General features: G+C 65.3%; 1 protein-coding gene across 17 annotated transcripts in view; it reads left to right on the top strand.

Annotated features, from left to right (window-relative positions):
* KIF1A (kinesin family member 1A) overlaps positions 1-14,631 on the top strand; it is an 83,757-nt gene that overhangs the window by 21,931 nt on the left and 47,195 nt on the right. For 16 of the 17 annotated variants that reach the window (XM_074364677.1, XM_074364676.1, XM_074364670.1 and 13 more), the window contains exons 2-12: positions 131-298; positions 5,066-5,142; positions 6,197-6,376; positions 7,079-7,144; positions 7,552-7,730; positions 8,707-8,818; positions 10,133-10,210; positions 10,430-10,495; positions 10,753-10,770; positions 12,915-12,990; positions 13,826-13,904. In XM_074364677.1, coding sequence (XP_074220778.1) covers positions 193-298; positions 5,066-5,142; positions 6,197-6,376; positions 7,079-7,144; positions 7,552-7,730; positions 8,707-8,818; positions 10,133-10,210; positions 10,430-10,495; positions 10,753-10,770; positions 12,915-12,990; positions 13,826-13,904 — 1,037 coding nt within the window. In that variant the 5' untranslated portion in view covers positions 131-192. Of the gene's footprint in view, positions 1-130; positions 299-3,855; positions 4,024-5,065; positions 5,143-6,196; positions 6,377-7,078; positions 7,145-7,551; positions 7,731-8,706; positions 8,819-10,132; positions 10,211-10,429; positions 10,496-10,752; positions 10,771-12,914; positions 12,991-13,825; positions 13,905-14,631 lie in introns of those variants that run through there. The other variant, XM_074364672.1, reaches the window with a different exon arrangement.

Here is a 14,631-nt window from a genome sequence, read left to right as displayed (position 1 = left end):
CTCCTGGGGGGCAGGTGTTCTGAGCAGGTGTCTTTGCGGGGTTGCAGGGGAAGGGGTTCCATTGCAACCAGAAACAGCTGCTCTGCCTTTTCTGAGTATCTTTCTAATTCACGTCTCTCTTTTCCCCAAGGTGTCTCCCGCACTCGCCGGGGCTCCCACCGCTGCTAGGAGTGACCCACGCAGGCCGCAGAGATGGCCGGGGCCTCCGTGAAGGTGGCTGTGCGCGTCCGCCCCTTCAATTCCCGTGAGATGAGCCGCGACTCCAAGTGTATCATCCAGATGTCAGGAAGCACCACCAGTGAGTGTTGGCTGTGGTGGGGTGGGTGGGGTGGGTGGGGCTGCCCGTCCCCGGGGCCGTGGCCCTGGGCCTCCCCTCCAGGCGCAGCGGCTGCCTGCCTCGGGGTCCCTTCTCGTCCACATGGGGCGTTGGTTTCGGGGCTGCTGTAACAAACGACCACAAACTGGGCAGCTTCAAACAGAAACGTACTCTCACACAGCTGTGGACACGAGTCCAAACTCAAGGTGTGATGGGGCTGCGTCCCCTGAGGTCCTGCCTCTGGCGGCTCCTGGTGGTGGCCTGTCGCTGTGTCACCCAGCCCCCTCGTTATTGGTGGCCTCCCTGCCTGTTTGTCTGTGTCTTTGTGTGGCCGTATAAGGACACCGGCCGTTGGATTTAGGAGCAGCCCTGAACTCACTTCAGTAACTAACTACAGCTTCAAAGACCCGGTTGAATAAGGTCATATTCTGAGGTTCAGGTGGATGTGAGTTCTGGGGACGCTTTTCAACCCAGGACACGAGGCTCCCGGTTTCTCGTCTTGTTTCAGTGCCCTTGGTTTAGAAGCGTTTTCCTTTGTTTGCTCTTTTGTTTTGTTTCTAATTGTAAGTCATCTCAAGCGTTTCTGAGAAGTGGGTGGCCTGGCGCCCACAGAATGAACAGGGAGTCGTGAATGAGAGCAGGTCCGGAAGGCAGAGCCCCAGGCCCCTGCAGCACACAGGACCTGGCGGCCTGAGGCGCAGAGAGGACTTAGCCCCGAGCCTCCCTGCTTTTGGGCCGGCCGCCCGCCCCCAGGCCCCGCGGGCTCATGCGCAGCCTGGCCTTCCTGCCTCCAGCCTTCCTACTAAGTCCCGGCCAGCTGGGGCCAGTGTGTGCTCCAGGGAATGGACCACTGTTCTGGACAGTCCACTGGGACCCTTCTGACCTCCTCCCGCGCAGACACCGCTGTTTGCTCGCTGCCGTCTTTCCCACAAGGCCCTTGTTGGCCGGCAGCCTCTCTACGGTCTCAAAGCCTAGCTCATCAGAGAAGTCAGCCCCTTTGCCACACTATTCTGGAATGTTCTGGGCTCCAAATTGAAAGAGACCAGGCATGGGGGACCGCAGAAAGGAGCTTGAGTGTAGCCAGGAGAGAGTGATGCGGTTCTGCTAGAGAAATGGCTGAAGATGCGTGGTGTCAGAGGGGGTCCCTGGAGGCTGGTGGGGCCCTGGTCAGCAAGGGTGCCGGGGGCCTGTGGTCACCGGCCGGCTCCAGGCTTCGATGCCCTTGGTGCTCCCTGCCAGCGCCGTGCAGGGGCAGCTTGCCGGCTTGAGCTGCCTGTCCCTGGGGGCTGCCACGGGGGTCGTGTTGGGCTCCCCACTCGCAGGGGTTGCCTGGTCTCATCTGCTGCCCCGAGCCCCAGAGGGGCGGAGCTGGCCCCCGCAGGGAGGAGAAGGTGGGGGTCCCTTCACTGTCAGAGCGAACGTTCCTGAGGCCCAGCCTGCACCAGGCCCCACTCCTGGCAGGGGGCCAAGGAGCAGGACAGCGTCCTCACTGCCCCCAGGGATGACGCTCCAGTGGGGACGCGGAGGAGGAAGTAGACAGGCCGGTGGCAGGGGTCATGCCTCGCGGAATCAGGCCGGCGGTGATGGGTGGGCGCTTGTTGGGGGTGCGGGGTGTGAGAGCCAAGTCAGAGCAGCGGGGAGCTGCCCCAGCCATCAGAGAGGGTGCGGCCGAGCGTCCTCGCTGACGGGTAGTGAGGGCGGACAGGAGCCCGACTCTGAGCGAACTCCCCCGAAACCCCTGACCTGATGTTTCGGTGTCTGTTTCAGCGAGGCCACCTCCTAAATCCTGCAGGTGTTGGGCAGTGGCCTCGTTCCCCACCCGCCCGTGACTCTGTGCCAGTTTCCGTGGTGTAAATACTGCCCCCGTGGCCAGTTTCAAGCCACGAGGGGTTTAACCACAACCCGCAGAGCTCCTCCGCGCTGAACCACGAGCTCCGGGAGGAGCCAGGACGGCTCCTGGGCTCTTGGGCCTCAGACCCTGAGAAGCGGCTTTTCCTGTTCAGCCCCTTTCTGCTGCTCCCGCCTCCTGTCCAGCTGGCACCCCCGTGGCTCTCATCTTTGTCCCCTGTGCTCCTGCAGAGCCGGGCCGCTCGCCCAGAGACGGGTGAGGGCACAGAGCTGTCCAGTGAGCAGGCCTGAGTCCCCCACTCAGCAGCCCGGGGTCCCGTCCCCTCTCCTCAGACCCACAAAAGGGAGAGACCCACGAGCTGAGGTGGCTGCCTGTCCAGCCTCTGCCCAGGCAGCTTTCTCTGGGGAGGCCTTGGAAGCACTGGTGGAGAGCAGGCCTGGGGTGGACTCTGGGGAAGGCCATACCCCTCTGCAGCTCAGAACCCCCAGGGCCAGGGGTCCCAGCCACACCCGGGACCCTGCTCGAGGGGAGGGGGCAGGTGACAGCAGATCCTGAGGGTCAGGGCAGCTCTGCCTGGCAGTCCCCGCGGCGGGCTCTCCTTGTGATCCACTCCCCGCTCACAGACCCTCGCTGTTGCCCAGTACCCCTTCAGCACGTCCGAGCCCTGGCCCTGGGGGGCTCCCACCTCAGGGAGCTCACGGTCCACACAGCGTGTAGGGCAAACGCCCCCAACCCGGACACTGTCAGAGCGAGGTCGGCGCCTGGGCTGGGCAGGTGTCCTGGCTGACAACGGTGAGAGGCTGGATGGGGCGGGGCCGGGCCTGTCTGGACCCCGGGCCGCGGGGCAGGGAGCAGGAGGCGTGGTGCACGGGGGGGCGCTGGCAGGGCGAGCTGTCTGAGGCTGGGCCCAGGCCGCGATGTGCAGGCAGCACTGTGATTGTTGTCTCCACGGCGCCGGCATGATCTGCTCTCGGTTTCAGACGGCCGTGTCCCCGGTCCCAGCAGGAGCTGAACCCGGGCAGTCAGGTCTCCTCTCAGCCTGGCTCCTGGAGGCAGCATGGACACGACCCCTTCTGGGCTCCAAAGAAAGGGCTGCGCTGGTCAGTCACCTGCTCCCTGCTGCTGGCTTCCCAAGGGTGCCGTGTCCCCCAGAACTCCTCAAGCCTGGGGTCTGGGGCCCCAAGCGGGGTCAGCCCCAGGGACGAGGCTCCTAGGGACAGCTGTGCTGTGAGTAGGGTGTTTAGCCAGGGCAAACAACGAGGAGCCCGCCCGCAAACTGCGGGGCCCGGGCGGCTGTGGAAGCTTGGCTGGGCCGCTGGGGCTTAGCTCCCCCGGCACCACAGCAGAGCCCCGTGGCCCTGGCGGCTTAGACGCTGGTCTGGAGGGTGGAAGCACGAGATCAGGGTGTCGCAGGGCTGGCTCCTCCTGAGGTCGGGGCTGAGAAGCCCCTCCCCAGTCTCTGCCTCCGTCCTCACAGGGCCGTCTCCCCATGTGGGTAGGCGTCTGTGTTAAATTCCCTCTCTTATAAGGACATCAGTCCTGTGGATTAGGGCCCATCTTAGTCCAGTGTGACCTCATCCTTACCAGTTACATCTGCAGGGAGCCAGGCTCCAAATAAGGTCACATTCTGATGTCTTTGGGGTTCGGACTCAACGTGTGAATTTTGGCGGGGTGTAATTCAACCTACAGCAAGGGTGGGCTTGTTCTCTTGGTGGGAGCTGCAGGCCGTCCTGGACACGTGCTGATGGGGCAGGGGTGTGGGGTCCTGGAGGCTGAGCCTGGGAAGACGAGGCCCCCAGCCCCCTGCGGCTGAGGAAAGCCAGTTCAAGGGGCGGGCAGACACGGCCTTTGCCTCCAGGTATGGGGGTGCTGGCGCGAGGGTCTGGGCTGCTCAGGTGGGACGGCATGGTGAGGAGTGGCCTCCCACGTGGCCTGGAGCCCTTAGCGCTGGGCTGACCCCACTCCCGGTGGACGTGAAAACCCAGAGAGGCTTCTGCCCCCAGCCAGCTCCTGGAGTCCTGTGTCAACACAGACACCGGGGGTGCAGACAGTGTCCTGGAGGGCAGTCTGATGGGGCAGTGGCTTTCTGCCCAGCCACCAAGGACACGCTGCCTGCTGGGTCTACGCCTCGCAAGCCATGACCTGTCCAGGGCCGGGAGACACTGGGGTGCTGCAGTCTTGGGGGATCCTGGGACACCCCCTGGCAGTGGGCAAGGCAGCATTGCGAGTCCAAGGCTTCGTTCTTCCTTTGATGACCTGACGTTTCGAGAGCACCGCCTCCGGCCAGCAGAGGTGTAGCTGGGGGTGGGAGGTGCGGGGAGGGACAGATCTATGCAGAGGACCGTCCCTGGAGCCCCTGAGAGCAGACCCAGCCGGGACCTGCAGGTGCACCAGCAGGAGGAGGAATACACTGGGTGGTGTCCCTGCAGAGGGACAGTCAGCACGCCCCGGGCACCCGGGCCAGCACACGGGTGTGGTGTGCGGAGACCGGGCTGTGACTGTGACGGAGTGCTCAGCCTTCTGGGCACTCCTAGGGTGCGTGCATGCAGAGCAGACGCAGATAGACCTGGGTGGGGGGAGGTGAGCAGGGTGTGGACCCGAGGGATGAGGGTGGGCCGCAGGCTCCTGGTCTGACCCAGTGTCTACAGGGACAGCTCCGGGCTGTCTTGGTGGGCAGCAGACAGAGGTGGGCACAGAGATGGCTTGCCTACCTGGAAATGGGGTCCTCGTCCCTTCCCATTGCGGGGACTGGTTTTTCTAGGGCCAGAGGCCTCTGAGCACTCCACCTTCCTGCCTTGGGGTCCCTCTCAGGTGGGCGTGTCCAGGGGCAGCCTGTCCCTGCACCACAGCTCTAACCCCGCACCGCAGCTCTAACCCCTGTGCTCATCCCCCTCCCGCAGCCATCGTGAACCCTAAGCAGCCCAAGGAGACACCAAAAAGCTTCAGCTTCGACTATTCCTACTGGTCACACACCTCCGTAAGTCCAGGACTAGGACCCGGGGGGTGGGCTGCTGCGGTGTGGGTGCTGGCTCAGCCCTGCTCGCTTTGTGGCTCTTGGCCAGTCCCTTGACCTCTCTGAGCTGGGTGAGGGGGCTCAGGGACCCGGGTGGGGGGCAGAGGGCTGAGGCCTGGGGGAGGGGCCTTCTCTCCTGAGAGGCCTTGTGTGTGGAAGGTCGCCCTGAGCTGCAACACGCACTGTCCACAGCTGAGGCAGGGGCCAAGGGGCTGTCAGCTCACTGTGGGCGGTTTCCCAGGGTCCGAGCCATACGTCCATTTGCTTGCCAGCTTCTCCTCCCCCAGACATCCCAAACTCACCTGCCCACCCGGCGCCAGCCCCTGCGCGCCCTCCACTACACCTGGGAGCCTGGGAGGCCTCCGCCATCCAGCCCACACCCCGTCCTGCCCATCCCCCAGCCTCCTGAACCCTGAAGGTGTCCAGGCCCCCTGCCCCAGGGCCAGGGCCCACTGTAGGTCATATGTCTGAGTGCCTGGCCCCAGAGCAGCCCCAGGGCTCCCCATGTCACCTCCCTGTCCAGCCCCTCCTCCTCCTATCCCCAGAGTAATCCCGGGCGCATCTAAAGTAACCGGCTGTCTTCAGGACCGTGTCCATGCACTACGGCCTGGCTCCCTGAGCCCCTGGGCCCCTGGGCCCTGCCACCTCTCCTACCCCACCTCATCACTCCCACGGCTGCCACACTGAGCCTTGATTTTGAGCACCGTGTCATGTGCTCCCACCTCTGAGCCCTCACATATGCTGTTCCCTCTGCAGAAATGTCCTTCTTTCCACCCTGTCCCACCCTGGCCTGGCCAGATCCCCCCACTCTTCCCTCCAGAAGTGGCCCACCACCCCCTCGGGGTTATCTCCGTTTTCCAGGTCACCTGTGAGTGGTGGGCGGGGCAGGCGTCCCTCCCCACTGTGCTGGCCCTGGTGCCCCAGGCCCTGGGCGTCATGTGGGTGCTCAGTGAGCAGGGTGGGCTGAGGCGTCTGCAAGCCCAGTCTCTGGCAGCCACACCCCCTCCTTGTCCTGCAGCCGGAAGACATCAACTACGCCTCGCAGAAGCAGGTGTACCGGGACATCGGTGAGGAGATGCTGCAGCACGCCTTCGAGGGCTACAACGTCTGCATCTTCGCCTACGGGCAGACCGGGGCCGGCAAGTCCTACACCATGATGGGCAAGCAGGAGAAGGACCAGCAGGGCATCATCCCGCAGGCACGCGGGTTGGGGCCGGGCAGGGCCGGGCGGGGCGGGGCCGAGCGGGGCCGGTGGCCTGAGGCCTGTGAGCGCAGCGCCTGCTGGGCCCCAGGAGAGCAGCCTTGGAGAGCAGGGGCCGGAGGGGAGGGTGGGGGCAGGGCCGGAGGGGCAGCGAGGGGCAGACCGGCTGTGAAAAGGCTGGAGACCCAGATCTGGGGGTGGCTAGCTGCAGGAGGGCCCGGCCCTGGGCGGTGCCCACAGCGGTCACATCCATAAGACAAGGTACTGGGGCAGTCCTTCCCGGGGAGGGCCGTGAGGACTGGTGGCCCGCTGAGGGATGCCTCGGTAACTGCTTGGATCGCAGCCCCCCGGGTGGGTCTCCGAATCTGAGCCGGTCAGTACTTGACCTGGTCAGGACAGGGAGGGTGCCAGGTGGTCTGCAGCACGGTAGGCCCTCCACCTCATGCAGACAAGTGTGAGGGGCAGACGGTCCGTAGGAGAGAGTCGGACATCAGCCAAAGGGGAGGTTCTCCCTGAGTTAAGCAGAAGACAGGGACTCCTTGGCTGCAGGCCTCTCAGTGCCTTTAAGATGGACTGGGATGGGGTGAGAGGGGCCCGGGAGAGCATGTCCAGCCTGGGTTGCAGGCTGCCCACAGCACCTTGAGGGCGGAGCTCCGGGAACAGCCCCGCCCAGAGTTTGTGTGTCCTCTGTCCCCACAGCTCTGCGAGGACCTGTTCTCCCGCATCAATGACACCACCAATGACAACATGTCCTACTCCGTGGAGGTAGGGCTCTCCTTGCGTCCAGCCCTGGGAGTGTGGCTCTACTGATTTAAAGTCAGCCCCCGAGGATCCACGGGTCTGTGCCCGTGGTTTGTCACTCACTCATGGACGAGGCAGACACGCGGTGCCGGGGGCGGTTCTCTGCTCCGTGATGTTTAGTGAGCAGCTTCTCTGCTCCGAGCTGCATAGCTGGGCTGTGCTGTGGGCAAGGTGGCCCTGGTGTGACCGCGTCGGGTGAGCCCCGGCATGGCGGTGGGTAGGACAAAGCCAGGCAGGCAGGGGTGGGCTGACACCCCCAACGTACGCGTTCACCCAGGGGCCATGGCCCCACCGGCGGCGGGGAGCCCGTGGTGTGCCTGCCCGCTGCTCCCTCCACTTCCGGGGTCCCTCATGTCACCTCTGCCCTGCAGGTCAGCTACATGGAGATTTACTGCGAGCGTGTCCGTGACCTCCTGAACCCCAAGAACAAGGGCAACCTGCGTGTGAGGGAGCACCCGCTGCTGGGGCCCTACGTGGAGGACCTCTCCAAGCTGGCAGTCACCTCCTACAATGACATCCAGGACCTCATGGACTCGGGGAACAAGGCCCGGTGCGTGCGGGGTGACACGCCCACCCTCCCCCACGCGCAGTTGCTCGTCTCTCTGAGGGAGGCCCTGTCCTTAGGGCCCCTGGTGGTCTCCCCATGGGGTGGGGGCCTTATGGGCCTAAGATCATTCATCTCCATGGGGTCTGCTCCTCCCGGGGGTTCAGGCACCCTGGGGTGATGGTGGCTGCCCTGAGTGGGACCACACTGTGAGGACAACCTTGTCTGCTCCGAGGGCAGAGGGCCCTCTGGGCAGGGTACGGGGCTGGGGGCATGGGGGGTCATCTGCAAGGCACTGCCAGCCGTAAGCAATTAGTCTCCATGGCCGTGGTGCCCTTGGCCTCCCTGTCCTGGAGAGTCTGCCCTGGTTGTCACAGCCACAGTCCCCTGTCGGCCACCTGGGGACTCCCGGAGGGTGAGGATCCCCGGGTCAGTCTCCAACACCCTTTACCTTACCAGTGGCCCCATGGGGGTGGGTGCTGTTCTGACAAGGCCCCCCTGTGGAGGCAGCTGTCGCCCAGTCTGTGGGCTCCCGAGGGCTCTGCCCGTCGGTGGCATCAGGACCAGCCACTGGCCTCCACTCAGGCAGCCTGGCCTTGTCCCCAGGGCCACACTAGGATGGGCGGTGGTGCCCCCTTTTCTTTCTGGGGGCCTTTCCACGTCACAGCCAAGGAGCTGTTACTGGGGAGCTGGCTGAGCAGTGCCTGGACTCTGCTGAGCCCCTGGGAGTGGGGAGAGGGCCCGGTCACAGCGCCCTGAGCGCCAGGCTCCAGCTGGAGCCCCGATGGATGTGGTGGACAGACGAGGGGGCCCTGCTCAAACTCTGACAGGAGGCACAGTCGCCACCAGGCCGGACAGGGCTGCCCCTGGAACCCCGGGGAGCTGATTTCTCATGACCTGGTCGGGCGGGCTGGCACCACCAGTGACCCTCACGCCTGACCACAGGACAGTGGGTGACAGAGTGTGGCTTCTGTTCCTCCAGGACAGTGGCGGCCACGAACATGAATGAGACCAGCAGCCGCTCCCATGCCGTCTTCAACATCATCTTCACTCAGAAGCGCCACGATGCAGAGACCAACATCACCGCAGAGAAGGTGGGCCAGGCCCTGGTGGGCAGGGCCCGGGCTGGGGACTGGGTCAGGCTGGTCAGGCGGGACAAGGAGGCCAAGCCGAACACTGGTCCACGAGAAGTGGGCAGCGTCCTCGCATTGGGCGGGGACTGTCCCCTGCCCAGTCTGGGCCTCAGCGAGAGGTTGACCAGGTCTTCACTGCCACCTCGTCTGGGTGTTTGGTGCCACCTGGGCATGGAAGGGACTGAGCTGAGGGGCTGTGGACCCCCGGATCTGCCTCCTGCCAGGCAGTTTCGGTGGAGACTGGAGGGAGGGGCGGAGGAAGGATGTCTCCAGGGCTACACCACAGGGGAGGCGCCGACGTCTGCAAGCACAAAGGAGAGGTTGTGTTGAGGGGGAGCCACCCGCCCGCTGCCCGAGCCCCAGGTGCCTTTCCCCTGCACCTCTGCCTGGTCAGCAGACCCGGGCAGGGTGTCGTCCGCTGGGGCCTTTATCCAGACGCCTGTCTGTGGGCACTGGGAAGGGGCAGCAGGGCGGGCGCCGAGGCTTCCTGTCCCTCCACCACGCTGACCCTAGACGTGGTGTTTTCTCCGATGGACCCTCGCCCCTGCCCTGCCCTCCAGGCCCACTCCTGGGGGACCTCAGCTGCCTCCTGTGGGCAGGGCTTTCCTGGGCAGCACCCTGGGGTCCACAGAGGGGCTAGGGGCAGTGAGGGCCACTCAGTCCCTGAGGATGTCAGGGTCACTCGGAGGCTGGGGAGGGTGGCAAGGGGAGCTGGGCCTGGGTCCGCCTGGCGGCAGGCTGCCTGCTGTCCCCACCCTTGGGCTCGGGGCACCAGGAGGTCCCACTGGGTGAGTCCTGTCTGCAGCATCTGTGGCGCAAGAGGGGCTGGGCCTCCCCCGGATGCAGGTGGCCGTCTGGCCTGGGCTGCGGGAGTGTTGGTGGGGCCCCTGCCTGGTGCCCAGGCCGGTGCCAGGTGCAGCCGAGCCCTCACAAGGCCTCCAAGCTATGGGCTCTTCAGAGCTTGGTTCGAGTCCTGCCACAGACGAGGAGCCCCAACTGCGGAAGCGGGCGACTGTGACAGGACACCCCGTGTGAGGAGTGCCTGGCGCAGAGAGCAGCTCGGCTGCAGTGCCAGGTGCTGGGGGACCAGGGTGGGCGGCCTCCCAGGGGAGGAGGCTTTGGGAGAGCTGTGAGCAGAGGAGGCTCTGCCCTGTGGGTCGAGAGGTCTAGGCCCCACTCCTTCCCTCCTCTGGTGGCTCCTCGAGGCTGGCCTGGGGAGATGGGATCCCCACTCGGGCTCTCGGTCTCCTGCATGGGGCCTGTTTGCTGTCGCAGGTGAGCAAGGTCAGCCTGGTGGACCTGGCCGGGAGCGAGCGTGCCGACTCCACGGGGGCCAAGGGCACGCGCCTCAAGGTAGGGGGGCCGGAAGGTCTGCACCTGCTGGACTCACAGCCGGGGCCCGATGCCCGTGCCACGGCCCTGGGGACACAGACTGAGACGCCGGCGGGAATGGGGCTCAGTGGTGGGTGGCAGGAAGGGGGGAGCCCCAGTTTTGGGGAGAGGCAGGGGAGGGCGTTCAGGCCCGGGACCGCTGGGGTGGGGGGCTCCCTGACGTCTGTCCTCCCCACACAGGAGGGAGCCAACATCAACAAGTCCCTGACCACCTTGGGGAAGGTCATCTCTGCTCTGGCCGAGATGGTGAGCGGCCTGGGCGGCTGCAGCCGATGGTGGGGAGGACGGTGGGGTGGATGGTGGGATGGACAGCGGGTTGGGGGTGCCCGACCTGCCCTCCTGCTGGCCGGTCCCCGAGGGGCTTGGTTGTGGAGAAGCCCAGAGGCGGGGGTCCCAGCCGGGAGCAGCCATCCTGTCACTCCTGAGTCTCCGTCTCCTTACTGGTGAGGAGGGGACATGCCAGGCTCTCTCCAGCCTCAGACACTTTGTCTTTGCCTTTGCAGGACTCGGGGCCCAACAAGGTAAGCACACCCTCCCTCGGGGGAGGGTGTCCGGGGTGCTGGCCATGGGAGGTAGAGGGGTGACGATGAGAGCGGGGAGATGACTACGGGTTGGGAGGTGCCTCCCCCAGGACAGCCCTGGGCTGTGAGGGGACCTGGACAGAGGGCCTCTGGGTGGCAGCTCCGGGGTGGAGGCCTGAGCAGGAGCTCTGAGGAGCTGTGAAGGAAGGGCGCGGAGCACGAGAGGGGCTCCGAGGACCTGCCTGGGGAGCCGCGAGGAACATACGCGGTGTGCGGAGCCACGTTGGGTGGGACAGGGAGCCACGTGAGGGACCGCGGGGGACCTGTGAAGGGCCCTGTGTAAGAGGGCGTGCGGGGCGCGAGGAGCTCCATGCGGACCGTGTGCGGAGGTGTTGGAATCCCGGGGCTGTGGAGACCTGATGGAAGGGCAGGAAGCCCCGTGAGCAGCGGGAGCTGCGCGCTGCGCTGTGGGAGGAGCTGTGCACAGGGGTGGCAGGGACTGCAGGGCACTGTGTGAGGGACCACGTGTGTCCCGGTGTGACGCCCTGAGGGGCGCGAGGAGACGTGTAAGGGTCTGGGCGAGGGGCTGTGAGAGGGACTTGGCAGGACCCGAGTGAGAGGAGCTCGAGGAGCGAGCTGAGGGTCTGCCTGGAGTGGGGAGCCGGTGGGGTATGAGGATGCTGAGGCCAGAGAGGGCAGGGCCTGAGCTGGCCTCGAGCCCCGGGTCAGAATCCGGCTGGTCGTGGTGGAGGGGGAGCAGTGGGGGGGTCTCACGAAGGCTGCTTTAGCGCAGGACATGCCCTCGGGCTGCCGGTGGAGACTGGCTGGGAGGGCACGGGTGGCCGGTTTGGCTGTCAGGACAACGGAGGGCCGTGTGGCAAAGATCCAGGAGTGAGAGGGCAGAGGCTGGGAGGGCGGAGGAGAGGGAGGCGGTGGTGGTTCAGGGAGGAGCTGGCCTCCCCCTCAGGGGCCCTGGTGGGGAGTGAGCAGTGCTGAGGGAGCAGCGGGTCAAAGGGACTCGGCTCGTGCTCGTGGCTGGAGCGATGGTGCTTTGGAAACAATATGGCAGACTTAACTGCATCCTCGGGAATTAAATAACAGAAGCAAAGTGGAAAGAAAGGTTTTCACGCGGTGAGTTTCCAAAGGGAACAAAGAAAGCCCTCAGTCCCGCGGAGCCGTCGCCAGGCGGATGCTCTCACATCTGCTCACAGGGACGCCAGCGCAGCATTTCGGGAACCCACCTGACCGCGTGTCTCTAGAACTTTCAGGTGGTCTCAGAGATCGTTCCGAAGGGCATCGCCGCTGTGTCTGTGCCCAGAGAAGCAGCCACCTGGCGGTGGCATCTGTGTGTCCCCCAGGGTGGGCGCTGGGTGGGGGCAGGTCGTCCGGCCACCGCGGGGGCTGAGCAGATGCTCCTTAAGCAAACGTGTGCATGAACGAACGAGGAGATGCTGGAAAGCAGCTCAACAGCCAGGACTAGTGGAGCGGCCGGGTTGGCCTCGGAGCACCCGTGTGTGAGAAGTGGGGCCCAGCAGCCATTCCCCTGCTCGCTTCCGTGTTCTGAGTGACCACTGTTTGCCTTAGTAGAGGGACGAAGGGAGGCGCGTGAGGATGCTGCGCACCGCGGGGCGGGAGACCAGGTTGTTGGGGGGCTGGTGAGCGGGCTCCCCAAGGCTGCGGGAGGTCTCACCAGGAGAAGGAAGGCGCGTCTTGCGGAAGGGGAGAGGTGGCCCGAGGGCGCCGGCGGAGGCCGGCGGTGCCGTGTGAGCCGCGAGGCTTTCTCCTCGTGGTCCATGGGGCTGCTGACGGGGTTTGACGGGGCGGTGGGATTGGCCTGGCCCTTCTGCCGGAGCTCAGGACACGCGTGCTGGGGTGCCGGCCCCCGCCCGGGCTCAGTCCGGCTGTGTGGCCCAGAGACGCAGCGGGACTGGCAGGGAGGCGGCTGAGGAATGTGCTAGCCAGTCCCTAACTCCAGCCCGAGTGGCAGCGCCTGGGGCTCCGGTGGGGAGAGGCCTTGGCAACAGGCCCAGCCCTGACCCCCCGGCAGCCTTGGCTTTGGGGGCCCGCCCCGCAGGCCTGTGCTCGCCCGCTGCCTCCCTTCTCCAGTGGGCTTGAGGTTGACCTTGAACGCTCCTCCTCCACAGAACAAGAAAAAGAAGAAGACGGATTTCATTCCATACCGGGACTCAGTGCTGACCTGGCTCCTCCGGGAAAACCTGGGTGAGGATGCGTGGCTTGCTGTCCTGGGGTCTGACACCCACCCCAGCTGCCACCCTGTCTTCCCACCTGGGATGGGTCCCATCCTTTCTGGGCTGAGATGTGAACCGGGGGCTCCTTCCAGAAGGCCTGGGCCAGTGGCCAGTGGTAGGTTAAGGAAGCAAGTCTGGAGGACCAGGATGGCCCTCAGAGAACCTCTCAGAACACGCACCCACCCTCATCAGTGCTCCTGGTTCAGGCCTGCGACACCCAGACCAGTAGCCACCCTTCTCGGGGCCTCAGTTTCCCCATGGAGACCTGGGACTCGGTGATTCTGGGGAGCCCTGCTTACTGGCTGGCTTTCGGGGAGCTTCTATGAATTACCCCTCCTCTGTTCACCTGAGGTCTGTCCATCTGAACCCCCAGCACGGACAGGACAGGCAGTGGTCCTGAGGGCTGCTGAGGCCCCTGACCCCGACAGGACACGCTGCCCAGTGTTCCTGCCTCTGCCGGGCTAGGAGCCCGAGCACGACTGGGTTAAACAGCGTGCCACCTGTTGGTTGCCAGGACCCATGCGGGCCCCGGGGCGGGAACCTGAGCTGAAATACTGGAGAAATATTCCAAACGGGAAGGATAAATGTGAAAGTTTTACTGGATGTAAACAGTTCTCATCTTGTAGTAAATGCCATAAAACCCTCCCCAGCTTTCCCCTGCATGACAGGGTGGGGGGCCTGCTTGGTGTGCGGTGACCCCACACGTGAGAAAACTCTGCTTAGAAGACGTGCCCCCCAGCTGTATGTGGCGGGGGTGGGGGCAGCCGGGCCCATCACCTGCTGGGATGACCGCGTCTCCCCTGCAGGTGGGAACTCGAGGACAGCGATGGTGGCCGCGCTGAGCCCCGCAGACATTAACTACGACGAGACGCTGAGCACCCTGAGGTGTGTCCTGGGTGGGAGTGGGGGGCCGTGCTCCTGGGGGAGGGCCGTGCTCCTCGGGGGGGCCGTGTTCCTGGTGGGGAGCCTGTGCCTCCGCTGGCTCCTGGGGGGGTGGGCCCTGTCCCCCCACGGGCTGGGGTGGGAGTAGATAATTCAAGGTGACTCCTTGGGGGCCATCTCACCTGGACTCCTTGAGGCTCCAAACGGCTGACGAGGGCACGTTCCCACCACCCTTGGGGGTGAACTTTATGGCCACAAGTGGCCCAGAGCCCAGGCCTCAGACCTGGAGAGCTGTGCTCATGGGCTGAGCAGTTTATACCTGCCCGTGGGCCATGAGAGCCACTGGGGGTCTTTAATGAGCAGGGGGACAGATGTGTCTGAAGGTCCCCGTGGCCAGGGCAGTGTGGCCCTGTGGGAGGCTACTTGGTGGCCTGGGTCAGCGCTCTGGTCTCTTGACCTCGCACCACAAGGGCCTTGGAATGCAGGTTAGACTTGCTCCGTCCACCCTGGGGCCACAGGTCCAGGTGCGAAGGCTCGCCGTGGGGAGAAGACACTACCCTGCGCCTCCCCCTCCTGGGGAGCCCACCTGTGGGTCAGTGGCCCCAGGGGCTCCCGTGGGGTGATCTTGTCTCTGTCCAGGCCCGGGCTGTGAGATGTCTCTGCAGCTGGGAGCTGGCAGGGCCCGGGGAGCCGGTGGGCCCGCAGGCACGGCCCAGCCCACAGCTCGCTG

This window comes from Camelus bactrianus, chromosome 5, assembly GCF_048773025.1.
Source record: "Camelus bactrianus isolate YW-2024 breed Bactrian camel chromosome 5, ASM4877302v1, whole genome shotgun sequence".
Classification (NCBI taxonomy): domain Eukaryota; kingdom Metazoa; phylum Chordata; class Mammalia; order Artiodactyla; family Camelidae; genus Camelus; species Camelus bactrianus.
The sequence above is the reverse complement of the archived record's forward strand: the minus strand, read 5'-3'. Positions and strand labels throughout refer to the sequence as shown.